The sequence below is a fragment of the Xylocopa sonorina genome, chromosome 17 (genome assembly GCF_050948175.1).
Source record: "Xylocopa sonorina isolate GNS202 chromosome 17, iyXylSono1_principal, whole genome shotgun sequence".
In the NCBI taxonomy this organism is placed as follows: domain Eukaryota; kingdom Metazoa; phylum Arthropoda; class Insecta; order Hymenoptera; family Apidae; genus Xylocopa; species Xylocopa sonorina.
In genome coordinates this window covers 5,579,282-5,594,116 of record NC_135209.1, presented here as the reverse complement: position 1 = coordinate 5,594,116, position 14,835 = coordinate 5,579,282, and the positions used below count along the sequence as shown (strand labels likewise).

At 42.2% G+C, this 14,835-nt stretch overlaps 1 protein-coding gene across 4 annotated transcripts in view; it reads left to right on the top strand.

Moving 5' to 3' along the window:
* Positions 1-12,199, top strand: part of LOC143431379 (protein couch potato) — a 29,353-nt gene extending 17,154 nt beyond the window's left edge. Inside the window, exons 5-9 of one of the 4 annotated variants that reach the window (XM_076908071.1) lie at positions 1,041-1,179; positions 5,420-5,553; positions 7,127-7,335; positions 8,884-9,088; positions 11,788-12,199. In XM_076908071.1, coding sequence (XP_076764186.1) covers positions 1,041-1,179; positions 5,420-5,553; positions 7,127-7,335; positions 8,884-9,088; positions 11,788-11,928 — 828 coding nt within the window. In that variant the 3' untranslated portion in view covers positions 11,929-12,199. Of the gene's footprint in view, positions 1-1,037; positions 1,180-5,419; positions 5,554-7,126; positions 7,336-8,883; positions 9,089-11,787 lie in introns of all 4 variants that reach the window. The other 3 variants (XM_076908070.1, XM_076908072.1, XM_076908073.1) reach the window with 3 other exon arrangements.
* Positions 12,200-14,835: the final 2,636 nt, after the last annotated feature.

Genomic DNA, 14,835 nt, shown 5'->3' with positions numbered 1-14,835 from the left:
TCTATTTCTGTCTTTGTAATCTACAATTATGCTCCCCATAAGCGTATTTTGCGTATTCACCCTCGTTTTACCTCCGTCTCAATATAAATACAGTACTCTTCGTAGGACTGTTCAATCCTTGATTCCTGTACAGATTACTTGGACAGATATGATGATATCTAGTAGATCGGCCGAGTGTATTTATACATTCACGTACAGAATATGAGGAATAACTTTACCAGTTTGAATAAACTGAAAATTGTATTAGGATTAACGACAAACAGGAAGAAAATTGAATTGATGAAATTGCGAGCGTATTCAAGATGGTAGTATAGAGTTATTGCCTCAAGTTGTATACAGGATGTCTTTGAAGTTGATGGTTTCCTTGAGCGAGGGTGTTCAGAAAATGAAGTAAAATAAAAAGTTGTTATATCATCTCTCGGTTAAGAACATGATATTTGTTGAAAAACGTCCTGTGTATAAAATTCCGTATTCTTATCACACCACTGCAATTGATTTCACGCAACTTGCAACATGTTTATAAACCTGTGTAACCAGTTACGTACGCGAGGGACTCGAAACATCCTCTAGTCGGATGGACACGTCCGCTGAGAACAGCCTAGAGCAGACTAACAAATGACCCACTTCCATCGATAGCCACTTTACCAACAATAATACCGATATACGATCTTGTGCTAATTTTCCAGTAATACAGACATCAGCAATCTCCTCCTCCTCCTCCTCCTCCTCCTCTCCCCGTTTCATTCTTAGCCGACGGGCCGTTTCTACGAAACTTTCGTTGCCAGTCGTTGATCTAATAGCGAAGTGTCAACGAGCGGTAATTAAAACGGCAAATAAGAAGCAATTTGAAGGATAGCGTTAATATTAGAAAGTTTACTTGAAATTTCAAAAGAAATTTAGCAAGATAGTCGTCGCCAACACTCGCCATTTCTCAATCTCTCTGTCTCTCTACTTCTGTCTTTCTCTTTGTTCTCCTCTCACCGATCCAAGCATCCACGTGTGCTCCCGGTTTACTAATTTAGGGAATCTATTTGCAGCAGGGGGTTAGATTCGATCCTGATATGCCACAAACCATACGTTTGGAATTTGCAAAAAGTAACACAAAGGTTAGCAAACCCAAGCAACCAGCCGCTGCAGCAGCCACCTCGCACCCTGCTCTGATGCACCCTCTAACTGGACGTAAGTATGCACCGCCACTCGTTCACTCGCTGGATACATCTCACTACTATTCTCACCCACTGCACCGAACTACAACGTATCTTCCTCCCTGTTGTTTCTCTCTCTTTCTCTCTCTCTCTCTCTCTCTCTCTCTCTCTGTATTACCATTACTACATACCTACCTTATTTTTTTACCTTGTCTATCTCTTGGAGCATTTTTTTACTTTTCTTTATTTTTAAATTTATTTATTTATTTTTCTTTTTTATTCTTTATCCACGCGATATTCCTGACCACCACCCCACACGGTCCTCGGGTATTAACCCCTTCTCTGACATTGGTCGGTCACCGAGGCGTCGGACAGCGAGGAAATAGTACGATAAGGGATACGAATTTTGAATATTTAAAATATTGAAATTAGAGAATAAATGGTGAAAATAAATGGTAAATTTGACAAAAACATTACGATTTTAGAAAGGAGCAAAATATAATAAAATTGGTACTGGTAACAATATTTCAACGAACAAAGCATCGATATCAATTCAAAGTGACGCGTCACTTGTAATACAATAGAATACAGTCTGTTGTGAAAACTCGGCAGCAAATTGATTATCGTATTATTCGACCGCTGTCCGATCAGTTGAATTCCTCACGTTCTTTTGGGATACCTTGTGGAACAATGGACATCGTTATTAACCCTGTCGATCATTCGTAGAACCAGCATTCGCCGCGGTACGGTCGAACGTAACTTTGGTTAACGAAATGGAACGTAGCGTTACATTAATCAATTTATTAAACCGGAAAAACATATCGTCTTAAACGTCTTAATTGTTACACTTGGAAAAAATGACGAAAAACTGAATAGAAATGAAAGTTTTTCGTATCGAAATTAAGTTGGAGTAGAAGAGCGGGATTACGAGATTTCCAGTGGAATGCGATGCGAATCGATTTAGGAAGATAAAGCGAACAGACTTGTTGAAAGAAACATCCTCCTTGGCACACATTAACGGGTCGTCTAAAATTCATGATCCATACGTACACCATTTCTCACGAATGCAGGCAACTTACGCTTCGTATAATGATTAACGCAATTAACTATCCGAACTATTTCCCTTGCTTCTTCGGTAATCCATTTTTATATTTTATTGTGTAATTGTGAAACTTGGAAACGTGAACTACACTTGACACACTGTTCGTAAAAATAGGGCGATTTTCGTGTGAAAAGTCGCAGCTAGAGTACGATTTCGAGCCGATACGATTCCTCGATGGAAATAAAGAGATGGAATAGAATCCGTTTAAAGGGATATCGACAGTATAATTGAAACGTCAATTCCTGTAGTTGTACACGTTTGGGAAATATCGAAGGTATTCGAAGTAATGTAGATATAACAGATATAACAGACGATGACCGAATCGAGAATGGAAAAAATCAGTCGAATAGTGTTTAAGGTATATTTAGACGCTCGTGTCGAACGACACAACGCGCCCGTCGACAACCTTCGGATATGGAACAATTCACCTTGCGGCGTGCGAAAAACCAGCCACCCGTGCAATTTTCTCGCAAGAACGCAGACGTGCATTCCTCGACGCATAAGTAACGGGGGGGAACGCGGTGTTTCTCGCGACCGAGAGCCAACGAGGACACACGGTACAAGCGATCGATTTAATACTTGATATAGATTTTAAAGTAAAAATGAAATAAAGAAAAGCGAAAAGTTAGGCCGGTTTGCATTCCATTGTACAAATATTTTCCAAGAGCGTTCGTTCTCGCGTTTCACGCGTCTCTCCTCGTTAACGACGCGACAACGACATTATTATAGATTATCCGGGTTTTTTCGATGAGACAAAGGTGTCCCGTAACAGCTATTCACCTGTCCCCATGCTTCTTCCACTCTAAATACTCTCAGTATCGTTCGCGTTAACGAGTGCGTTAACTGATCGTTTTATTTAACGTCCTATCGTGGAAAAAATAGTCGATCGATTTTCTTTCTCACTCCTCAATTAGCAATTTAAATAAACATAACAACGAGAAGGACGATAATGAATTTTTTTATAAAATGAGAAAATGTAAATTGTAAAAACACCAGTTTGAAACTTTACTGAAACATCCATCGTCATGATCGTCCTATTCACGTTTTTATATCACGTAGTACTAGAAATATATGCGTGTCGTCGGTGGGTGTAATATAGAAAACGACGCGTTAAAACTGCACAACCGAACATTTATTTCGTTCGCGATAAAACGCAATTTCAATTTATTTCTTTTCGTCATGTTTTATGGAAAAATCGTATAAAAAAAGAATTTATCCACGTTTGAAGACTCCTCGGAGGGGTGGTGGTTTTATACGTGGCTAGTGAATTAGAGAGTAGAAGCAATGTAAAGTATTCGTAGTGACGGTAGTGACGGTGAGACTCGCCGTGAGAATCGCGGGTCAGCCTAAAATCAATAAAGTGCAAGGTTCTGCCACGTACGAAAAGCCCGCTGGCGTGTAGTAAAAACCAGCGCATAGTGCAGGTGTGACGTGCCATTGAATTATTTACCGTTCTCATCCGACTGTTTTCCTTTCTTCGAACCCTTCGAGAACGATTCGAGATACGTTGAAACGTTCTATACAAACTTGGAGTAAATTTAATGGCACGTACATTATTTGTCGCGTTTATGATTACGCCATAGCGAGTCGCGTGCTTGGTATATTTTTAGGTCGAGTGACTTTATCGCTCGATAAGTTACAAGTACACCGAGCTTGAGAGTTAGAGTTCGAGCAGTAGTATTTCGTCGAGCGTTAACAAAAAAGGGAATGAAAGACGAATGAAAAACGAGTGAAGAAAATACTAATTAGGAAAATCGCTAATTACGAGAGGAGACTCGATGCAGCCAAGTTGAACGAAGCGCGGATCTCCCCGCTAGGATCGCGATGCACAACGTCCCAAGTACAAAAGGCTTTGGGTGTTTTTTTGCGCGACGCTGACCATCCTAGATACGGTATCTTTCTTAGAACGAGCAAGAACGCAGGGCCTATTAGAAATTCATAAATGAAGCTTGTTAACAGACTCGACTCGCTAACGACACGTTAGTTCGTTAGCTGAATAATTTGTAGATAATAGAGAAATGTGTAATTCGCCGTTGAACAGCGGCGGCCTACAATTTTCATAAATCATCGCGATAAAATCGCGTTTCGTTCAATTTTAGAGGGAATTCTTTCCTTTTCTTAACTCGTCGATGTCGCGGTCGATTTCGTGTCGGCTAGAAAATGATTAATTATAAAGCAGCCAGATCGGATCGCGTTTTCTGCAACGTTGTATGGAAAAGAGCCGTGTTGTTGCGCAACCGTGGCCATTCTGTGCAATCTTTCTGGGATAATTGCCGGTTCGTGACGTATCGTCGGTCACGAGAAACAAACGGCTTCGTAGAAGCCGCTTTGGTTGGCCGATTTTCATTGATTTTGCCACGGGAATACGTGTGGTGCAAGCGTCAACCTCTTCCGGCAAAGTTAAGATGAGTTTTTTCTTCTCCTCTCTTCTATTAGCGTTATTAGTTCCAATGATAAATAGAATGAAATATGTATTTGGAAATTTAGAAGAGAAATGGAACGAAAATGAATCCTATCATCATTATCTCCTATCGTCTTCGCATCGCATCCACGCAACAAGTTGGTAATCAAAAGTAAAAAAGTGGTGATACTTAATTAGCACATGTTTTATGCATCCTCGAAGGTTGGATAACAAAAAGATGCATAATATGCCATTCTTCGAGGAAATGAACTCGATGGTTGGTATTTCTATGCGATTCCAAGAAATCGATATTTTTTCTTCGATAATTACATTTGACGATTGTATCGCGCCATTATGTAGTTTCTCTAGAAATAATCTTGATATTCACAGTGGTATAGAAAAAACTTGTGTGTCACAGAATGTGCCGTAACGGCAGTAAATAATTAATGATAATCGATAATACTATTGTTTCTCGATGATGATCTGTTTGAGTTGGGAGATTGTTCGAACTTACTTACACACACACACACACACACACAGAGTATTCGGAATGAAGAAATTCCACTGTTAGTCATCGATATAGATCGGTATAAAAAGGGCAAAAAGAGATCGATAAAAACGTGAAAACGAATGGAATCGTGAATAAATTACATACCACGTACATTACTCATTGTATAACGAGGACATAAGAATAGCGCGGTTAAAAAGCACAAAATAAGGAAGAACGGTAAACCGATAAGACAGCAGCTCTAATCGTGTATTCTATTGCAGACCTAGGGAGCCCGTTCTTCCCTGGTGGTCCTGAATTGTGGCACCATCCACTGGCATACCCTACCACTGGCGAAATACCCGGCACGCTGCAACACGCGACGCTGGTGCATCCGGCGTTACATCCTCAGGTCCCCGTACGTTCCTATCTTTGACTATCTGCAGACAAAGCTCTGGAGCCGCCGACGAGCGCCCCGATGCACGTTAGTGATACATGACCGTTATACTCGATTACTATACGATACATCCTAACAGGTAGACACGCACCGAAACGCGATTCGGACTAATTCGAACTTTCGAAGATAATATTACGCAGCACGTCTTACTTGAACGCGTTCAAGAATTTCTGTCGGTTGTTCGATCGCGAGCGTCGCGATATCGATTCTCTCGACTGAACGCTCTGAAACTTTCCAACCTCGCCAAAAGTTAATTACCTCTCTGATCAAAGAAAATTTCAAGCAAACTCGTATCGTGTCTGCCTGATTCCCCCGACAACAGTAAGAATGAACGATGCTGGTACAGCCGGGTACGAATTGGCCAAACAACCAGCAGCTATTGATTTTTAATATCGCCTAGTAATCCTGTGCCAGGTTCACCTGGGTACTTTTATCACGCACGATCGCGAACCGTATCAAACACTACTACATCTACCTTTCCTGCACCGTGAGAACGCGAAGAAACGCCAACGAACGAACCTTCCGTTTCTTCGAAACGATTCTTTCTACGATGGACATCTTGCCCCGAAATTAGAGTTTCATAATTGTCGAGGGAAGAAAATGTGGAAAGGGCGGTGGCAAGTACCGCGACGTATAATTGCGCGAACTTTATGCCAACGGCGACATATTGCAACGTGGAATTACAAATTGACTGCGGAACAGAGTATTCACCGGTGGGAACAATTTCTGTTGCTATGCTTTACTACAATATCACAAATACATTTGCATATTTACTACGCGTACATAGGCTACTGCTCATGAATATTAAATCGCCTCGTAAGTAATGCAGTTTTTGCGTGTTTTCTTTGCAAAAGGGATGAAATAGAATTTTCCAATTTTTTCCAAGTATTTATATATTTCTAAAAAAAAAAAAAAAAAAAAAAAAAAAAAGTAAAAAGTAAAAAGCAGTATACGCGCGCAGCGTGATAATAAAAATGATTCGAAACTCGTTCCAGGTGCGAATTAATTAATCTTGAAATTATAAATAGAGGGAAATCTATTTCACAGCCGAGATTGTTTCTCGCAGTTCGATCGCGTTTAATCGCGAGCTACTCCTTTTAATGTTACTGCAAATTATACTGCGGTTCTTGCGTTAATTAATCCACGCTTCGTAACTCGGTCATGGACTCGAGTCTGAATGGTACCCGCTCCCGTTGTTTCGGTGATTATATCGAATTTGTACGTTAACCGCGGAGTTATTAATAGGCGATATTAATGTCATTTGTTGAAAACACATTTCGACATTTTTCAATCGGTTGACGATTTCGAGAATGATTAAATGAGAGAGCACGCGAATGTCTCTGTTCAATGGAATTGAAAAAATCGAATATGCCGGAATATATCGGTGTATTCAGCTTCCGAATGCTTTTCTGCATTGGAATGAAACAATTGGAATGTAAAAAAACAGAGACATTCACATAGACAGAAGCAATACGACCGTAACGTTCGAAACGTCCTGGTCGAATGATGAACCTCTCGAACTTTTCTTTTCCAGGCGCCCATGTCTCTACCGCATCCAACGACGCTGACGTCGATACACGCGTCGCTGCCCCATTTCCTACCGTCACCGGCATTGGCATCGCCGGTAGGTTCACCCTCGTCCCAGCCGAACATAGCAATGAGCAACGCGCCCTGTTCCACGCTGTTCGTCGCGAACCTTGGCCCGTTCGTGGCCGAGAACGAGCTCAAGGACATCTTCAGCCGGTCAGTGAACGAAATATTGTCAATTGAAAACCACTTTGTTTCGATTTTGTTTCGAACTGCTTGAACTGAACCGTCGTAGAAATAGAGGATGATCTTAACTCGCGTTAAGAACTCAAAACAACTTAAACTGTTGTTGATTTTCGGTATTTGAAAAATTGAAAGGAAACTAGAAATAAAGCTGGATTTAGCAACTTCGATACACCGGTGAACACGGTGATCTTTCTATAATCTCGAAAGTGCTGGACAAGATTTACTAGACCGAATCAAATCAGTCGAGTAACGTGGCATGCTCTGCTGATTTTCAAAGTCTTTCTCTTCGAAGCTTGTTCCCGCGTGAAAACCCCCCGCTTCCCATTGCGCTCTCCTTCGAGAGTTAACTTAACAAGGAGCAGAGGTATGAAATTTTGCGTAAAAAATTGTAGACTCTGACAAACTGCACTGCCAGTAGCAGTAGGCAGTGGAAACCGCGCGTGCTACTTGGGAATTCATACGCGGAACATTCATACACGGGATTCGTGGTGTAATGAGAAGAGGTTCCGCGGGCTAATTATACGAAACACGAAGGAGGTTCGCACTCGCGCTCTTCGCTTCGTCGCGGTACGTTAGACGAGGGGGTGCCGATTTATTTTCGTTTTACCGACGGACCGGTTTCATCCCCCTCTGCTCTTCTTGATACTGTACTCTAATTTTAAGTAAAAAACTGCCTTAAGAAGCGTGCGTTGCTCCGCAGCCTCGCGAACATCGCGTGAATGGCAGCAGTGGATACAGTCGTTTCCGATCGGTCGTGTATGTACGAAAACCTTTACGCGAATGGGCTTCTTAAAACCGAACTAACAGCACCGCCTCCTCCGAGAAGTGTATTATCACTGACATCCGCTCATTCATTTTTTGCCAGCCACCAGTCTAGTAGCTCGTAGCCGTAAGACGCACCCAATGCTAGTGTACCCGTAACCGTATTGTCAGTATCGGGATATTCAGTAGCATTAACGAACACACCCCAACACGTACTCGTCACCGCGTATACACATGGTGCTCGCACCGAGAGGAAACAGCGGACGAGCATCGTGAGAGAAGAAAGGAGTGAAAGTTCCCGAAGGACGTAGTATATCCTTAGTAGTCGAAAGAATCGCAATTTACCTGGCGGATACTGTCGAGTTATAAATTTCTCTGTAATCGGTCTTCGTACACGGTCTTTGAAATTACGGATCTAAATCTTTTGTTAAGAACGACGCGATATAACGAGTCGAGGCGCTCTTGTTTCAGTATAATATTCGAATATGAATATTCAACATACGTATACCCTTTGTCCTATTCGTGCTCTCCATTTCTCACGGTGTCTCGTCTCGCTGTTCGATCATCAGTTAGTTAAAGGCAAATAAATATGTCACGCATAGAGAGATGCAGAGATATACGCAACACACACACACACACACACACACACACACACACACACGTATATGTACACATCGGCCCTTCTCTTTTGACCAGAGTACCGTCTGTCGTAACTAACTAGAGCACGTATTGTACGCTTCTCTTATTTATGCACAGTTTTCCTGGTTTCTCCCGGCTTCGTATGCACACGAAGGGAGGGTCGCCAGTGGCCTTTGTCGAATACCAAGACGTTCGCTACGCGACCCAGGCGATGGCCACTCTCCAAGGATCCTTTCTCCTCTCCTCCGACCGGGGAGCAATACGAATCGAATATGCAAAGTCAAAAATGGCCGAGGTGGGCTTTACAAATCTCTGGATCGAAGTAGGTTTCATTTTATGCTACGCTAGCCGCTACGAGATAGACCACGTCTACATCGAAACGAAAACGCAGTACCCTCCGTTAACCGTAAAAACCTCGTCACGACGCATTTACCCTTTCATCCCTTCATTGTCTCTTGATAAGGCGTTTTCTCCAGTTCTGTCGCTTCGTTCTATGCTCTTTTTCTTTACCTTCTGTTCGTATCGACACGAATAATATGTCTACGTTTTACCGTTGATCCACCAACCATGGGTAGAACCATCGACGATTCCAATGGCATATTATTGCACGGAGCACAGATCTGCGTTTTCGTTTACGGAGTTTGCAGCGTTATCGCGGGGAGTTTGGACGAAATGCCTCTGAAAGGAATCTTGAGAGGATCTTGTATCCGTTACTTTTGCTCCCTCCTTTCGTTTCTCCAAATAATAAAGTAGAAACCGCACCGAGACAGGCTTGATCGGGCGTGCCACTGTTGCTCCATTCGCTCTCCTCTCACGCATTTATACGTGCATTTTATTTCACCATCTCGTACATTAATAACATCTGTAAATACTTGTCCACTTTCCCGATACTTCTCAGGGGCATTTTACCACAGCTCCAAACAGTACAGTGGCCTCAACCATCAGTCTCGCAATCAATTATCCCGCTTGTCAGATTTCAATCGATCGATAGAGTAGTAACGCGGGGACCATCGATCCAACTTTTGTTGATATTCGTTACTTTATCCTTGTTCTACGTTTTATATCGTCGATTTTCGACAAGGTTCTGCTCGGTCTTCGCTGTGCTGCTTGAGAGATTGATAGTAACTCGTTCATTTTCCTTCCGCTCTGTATGATCTTGTTTTCTTTTTTTTTCTTTCTATTTCTTCCCATCTTCCGTTCCCTGTACTCTATTGCACTGTGTACCCTGACGCGCTTCTCGTAGACATTCTGTTGCTGATATCGAGGTTAAAGGTGGCGAGAAGGTCGGATATCTGGTAATTAAATTATTAGTACATTACACAGTCATATTACGTATGAAATGTTTAAAGTTTCAAATGTTTAAACTGGAACGGCGTCGCAGACGTCCCGCGATAGGGGTGAAATATGGGTCACAGCAAGAAGCAAGACCGCATCCTCGGCGGAAAATAGGATTCGATCGAACAAAAGCAGCCTCTTGTCCGGAAAAGAAAAAAAAAACAGGCCAGATCGTCCGACCTTCCCCGTCGGTGAAATTAGAGGATCGATAGAGAATCCGCTTGGGGGCTGGGAGACAGCGGGGGACGAAATGCATCGTCACTAATTCATTTCGCTTAACCGGAACGGAGACAGAGACGCCTTGGCAGCGCGACGAACGTGGCTGTTGAAGGAGTATTCGATGTCTCTCCCTGATCTCTCGCCGTGAATTAAAGCGACTCGACGCCTCCCTGTATTTCCTTTCATTCCTTCCACCGCGACCAAGGATCCCCGAAAGCCGAAAGGTTGAAAAAAAAGGGAGAAAAAAAGAAAAAAAGCAAAGGAAAGAAAGAAAGAGGGCTTTTCAGTCCGGACGCAGTCACGGCCTAATGAGGTACGTAAATTACTCAATGGCAAGGCGTCTCTTCTTCCGTGGGCCGTGGAAAGAGGGGCTCGTTCAGGGTGGAGGGACGAAATGTAGGTTGTCTCTTGCTTTCGGTACCAGGGACAATGACGAATTCATTTAAGAAACGCGACGGCTCAGGCTGCACTGAAATAAGGTAAAACGCACGAAAACCGGATGTTCGAACCGACCGTTTATTTATCGTTCGCTCTCGGCCACGATCACGGCTGATTAGGACGAACGCGAGTCATCATCGTTGGCTCGTTCCATTGAGATCCTCTACTTAAGTTGCGTCGCGTGTAATGCTTTAGAGAAAGTGTCGGAAATTTTTGGTAAACGCTATTGTATGTTCGTGAAAATTATAATATTGCGACGACGACGACGACGACAACGACGACAACGACGACGACGACGAAGGTGTTCGTATAGATTGTAGTTGTTGCAACACAATGTTGATTTACACCCAAGACATATGTACAATAAATAATAATTCGTTGCAATGTTATTTGCGAGCACCATGCAGCACCTAAAAGTTTATGACTCTTTCTGCCAAAGCAACGATCGATTACTCGGGAAAGAAACGTTCATTTTCGGTCGAAAAACTAAAGATTGTTCCACCATTCCCATTTCCCATTTCTTTAATCTTGTTTATAACAGTAGAAATTTCAGTTAACAATAAAACTAGCGTAGAAAAACCGTGAAAGTGGCGGAATGGAGACAAACGAAGCGCGATGAGCGGCCGTCCATCCGTTCCGATTTCACGAGGAACGAGCGTCCGGCAACTATTTCGCAATCCCGTCCAGCTCGGTTTTTTTTCACTTTCCACGAACGATTTGAAACGATAGGCCACGGAGCAAGCAGAACTTATGTTTCCGTTCGTCGTTCTCGATTTCATTCCCTTTCATCGACACGAACGCGATCGAAACGTTCGATCCTTTTTTTTTTTTAAACCAGCCATAGACCCATTAAAAATAGGGAGAACTTATCTCGTTCACGCTATTTGTCGCGATTGATCGAGAATTACATTGCGAAACTATGAAAATAGATTGCCTTTCCTTATGAAATATTTCTATCCTATCTCAAAAACAAAGATACATTGATTACTCAGTGTGTGCATCCATGTTTTTTTTGTTTTTATTTTTCAGAATGTTCTAATTAATCTGATGGTGCTTCCAGGGATCAAAGAGAGAAGAAAACGGGCAACCTTAAGATCGACATCAACGGCATGTAAAAGGAACGAGAGAAGACCATGCGTGCTTGCACCCCATCCAATGTTTTCGCAATAGTAACAAAGAAAACATCGATAACGACAATTCCGAGACATTTCCAGTGTAGCAGGTTTCCAGAGCGATCGAACGGTTCGCTCGTGAAACCGTTGCGGAGACAGAGGAACCATAATAATGGAGTGGCGAACTAAAGTAAAACCAGACAGAGAGGCAAAAACAAACAAACAAACAAACAAGGCTATGGGGGTGGGGGTTGCGTGTCTGGAAATTTTTGGGAAAAAACTAAGAACAGCAAAAATGGAAAGAAACGGCAGAGAATACGTACACACACGCACACACACACACACGCGCGCGCGCGCGCAGACGCACACACGAAACACACACGCACGCACGTACACGTACGTATTGGGAAAAATGGGAACGATGAGGAATGAACGAAAAAGGAGATAGTGGAAGGGTCTGGTTCCAGTCTTGTCTCGCGGTTGCAGCACGGTACCACGGTAGAGAGAAGAAGAGAAAAGGATAAAAATAATAAAAGTATAGAAAAAAAAAGAAAAAAAAGAAAAAAGAGGAGGGAAATGTAACGGAGGAAATTCTTGTAACTTGCGCGGAGCAATGGCGTTTTAGATTCGCGACTCGCGGGGGGCCCAAAATAATCGCGTATATATGATATTCCTAGGTATATATATTTTTTAACGACTTAACTTATCGATCTATTTCGATTAGCCGTGTACTACCTTGTCTATTTATTTTCCACCGAGTCGTGATTGCGATCAACGACGACGACGAAGCGAGAGAGACACGAATAAAAAGATAAATACGGGAAGAATATCGGAAGCAAAAGAGACAAATATACGAACACGTTCAAGTACGCGCATCACACAATCGACACGTAGAGAAAATGGCAAAGGAAGTGCGTTCGAACGAACTCGCGCGTAACATCGCGTCGCTCTAGCGAATTTTCACGCCGAGACGGTCACGCACCGTGATTCCGACATCCGTGACACGATTTTCTTTTACATACCTACACACGTGCACACTATATACAAACGAATATACATACAGACAAAGAGAGGGGACACGTGTAAAAACAAGAAGGCACTGTTCAAGTTACACGCGCACGCATATATCTGATACTCGTTCATACGTACACAGAAGAACACACCAGAGTCCACGGTCGCGGAAGATTCTTTTAGGAAAATCGAGCCCCGCGCTGTTTTCGGGCAAATTGTTTCGTTTCTCTTTTTTCTTCTTCTTTTCCTTTTTCTTTTTCTATTTCTTTTTCTTCCTTTCTTCCGAGCGGGAGAGGAAAGGGATGGAGGGAAATGAAACGAGCAGGGACTTTATTGTAGGATACTGGTGACGTGGTTATTCCCGGGAAAACAGTGTAGTTTCGTTGTACGGGGCGAGTTTTTAACCTGTTAACTGGATTGTTTGTTGAAATGAACGAATTTGTCGAGATAATTTCGAAGATGAATGAATTTAAACTGATAGCAAAAGAAAAGGGGAGGAGAATATAAAGTGGAAAGTTTCTGTAAAATAAGAATGAAATTGGTATTTCGTTGCACGTAACAGTATTGTTTAACTTCTTGTCTTATAATGATACGCTTTGTGGTCCAATCTCGATATAAACGAGAACTAATATAATTGTATAATTTATTCTATCTAGTCGTAAGGTTGCTTTCGAAATCTATAAAATAGAGTCTAACGAAACGCGCGTGAATTTATATACTGCTACAGTGATAATCATAAACAAGAATTCGGACAGAGTAGAAGTGATAAATAAAGTAATAAAAATAAAATGGCAATATCGTTTCGAAATAACGTCGCAAAAGAAAAAAAAAAAAAAATGAAAAAGAAAGGGGGAGGATAAATTGATACTAGCAGACTTCGACATGTGTGATCATACAGAAATAATGATAAATCCAAAGGCGAGGAGTTAAAGCAAAACTGTGAAATCGAGGTATAGTACAGTTCGGTTCGTACAGTCTAATCGTTCACTGAAAGTTGTGTACAACCTGTTGGAAGTAAAAAACGCGCGAGCTGTATATTTCGTAATTCATCCTGTAATTGCCAGTTAACAGATTAACGTCGAACACAGCCCCGAAAAGTGAAAAAAAACAAAAAAATTGGAAACTGTTACAACATTCATAATAAATATTTCTCGGAAAGTTTAGAAAGACGATGCTGCGAAGTACAAGCGCGGGTGCTCGTGAAACGAAATTGCGTAATATAGAGAGATACAAAAGAGACGAAGGCGAGTACATCAAGCTTAATACCAAAGGTGCCCTAAGAAGCGTGTATTTATGTTTTATCATTGGCGCGTCGCAAAAAGGCGAGCATATATACATTTAATTAACGCATCTTGTTAAGAAGAGTCTAAATATCCTAGACGAGTGTGGCAATGAACGAATGAGAGGATAGGAACGCGACGAACGTTACGTATGAATGATGGTGAGCGAATGAGAGGATCGTGTTAATTTTACGCGTAATAATCTTATACATATACATAACGAATGCGAACATATCATAGGTTTAAGCAGTAGAGGCAAGAAAGTTAAAGAGTTCTTTTTAAGAAGGATTTAAAGTAACTTTTAAAACGTTTTCTGTCATTGTAGTGGCGCAGATAGACAGAATACGATGATACGAAGGTGGTGTGTGCCCTGCGTGCTAGATACGACGGCCAACTCGGCACGTAATTTGCCCAAGTGCCTTCCCGTTGGTCGAGTCATGCTGTAATTCATACCGTGTATTATTCGTCTCGTCCCAATTTCAAACGTCGAACTCCCCCTCCCTCCCTCCCTCCCTCCCTACCTTCATCCCTACCTTCATCCCCGTAAATACATTACGCATCTATACACGTACACGCATAATGGAGAGCGAGCGAGAGAGAGAGAGAGAGAGAGAGAGAGAGAGAGAGAGAGAGAGAGAGAGAGAGGAGAGAGAGAGAGAGAAATTAAGGAACGG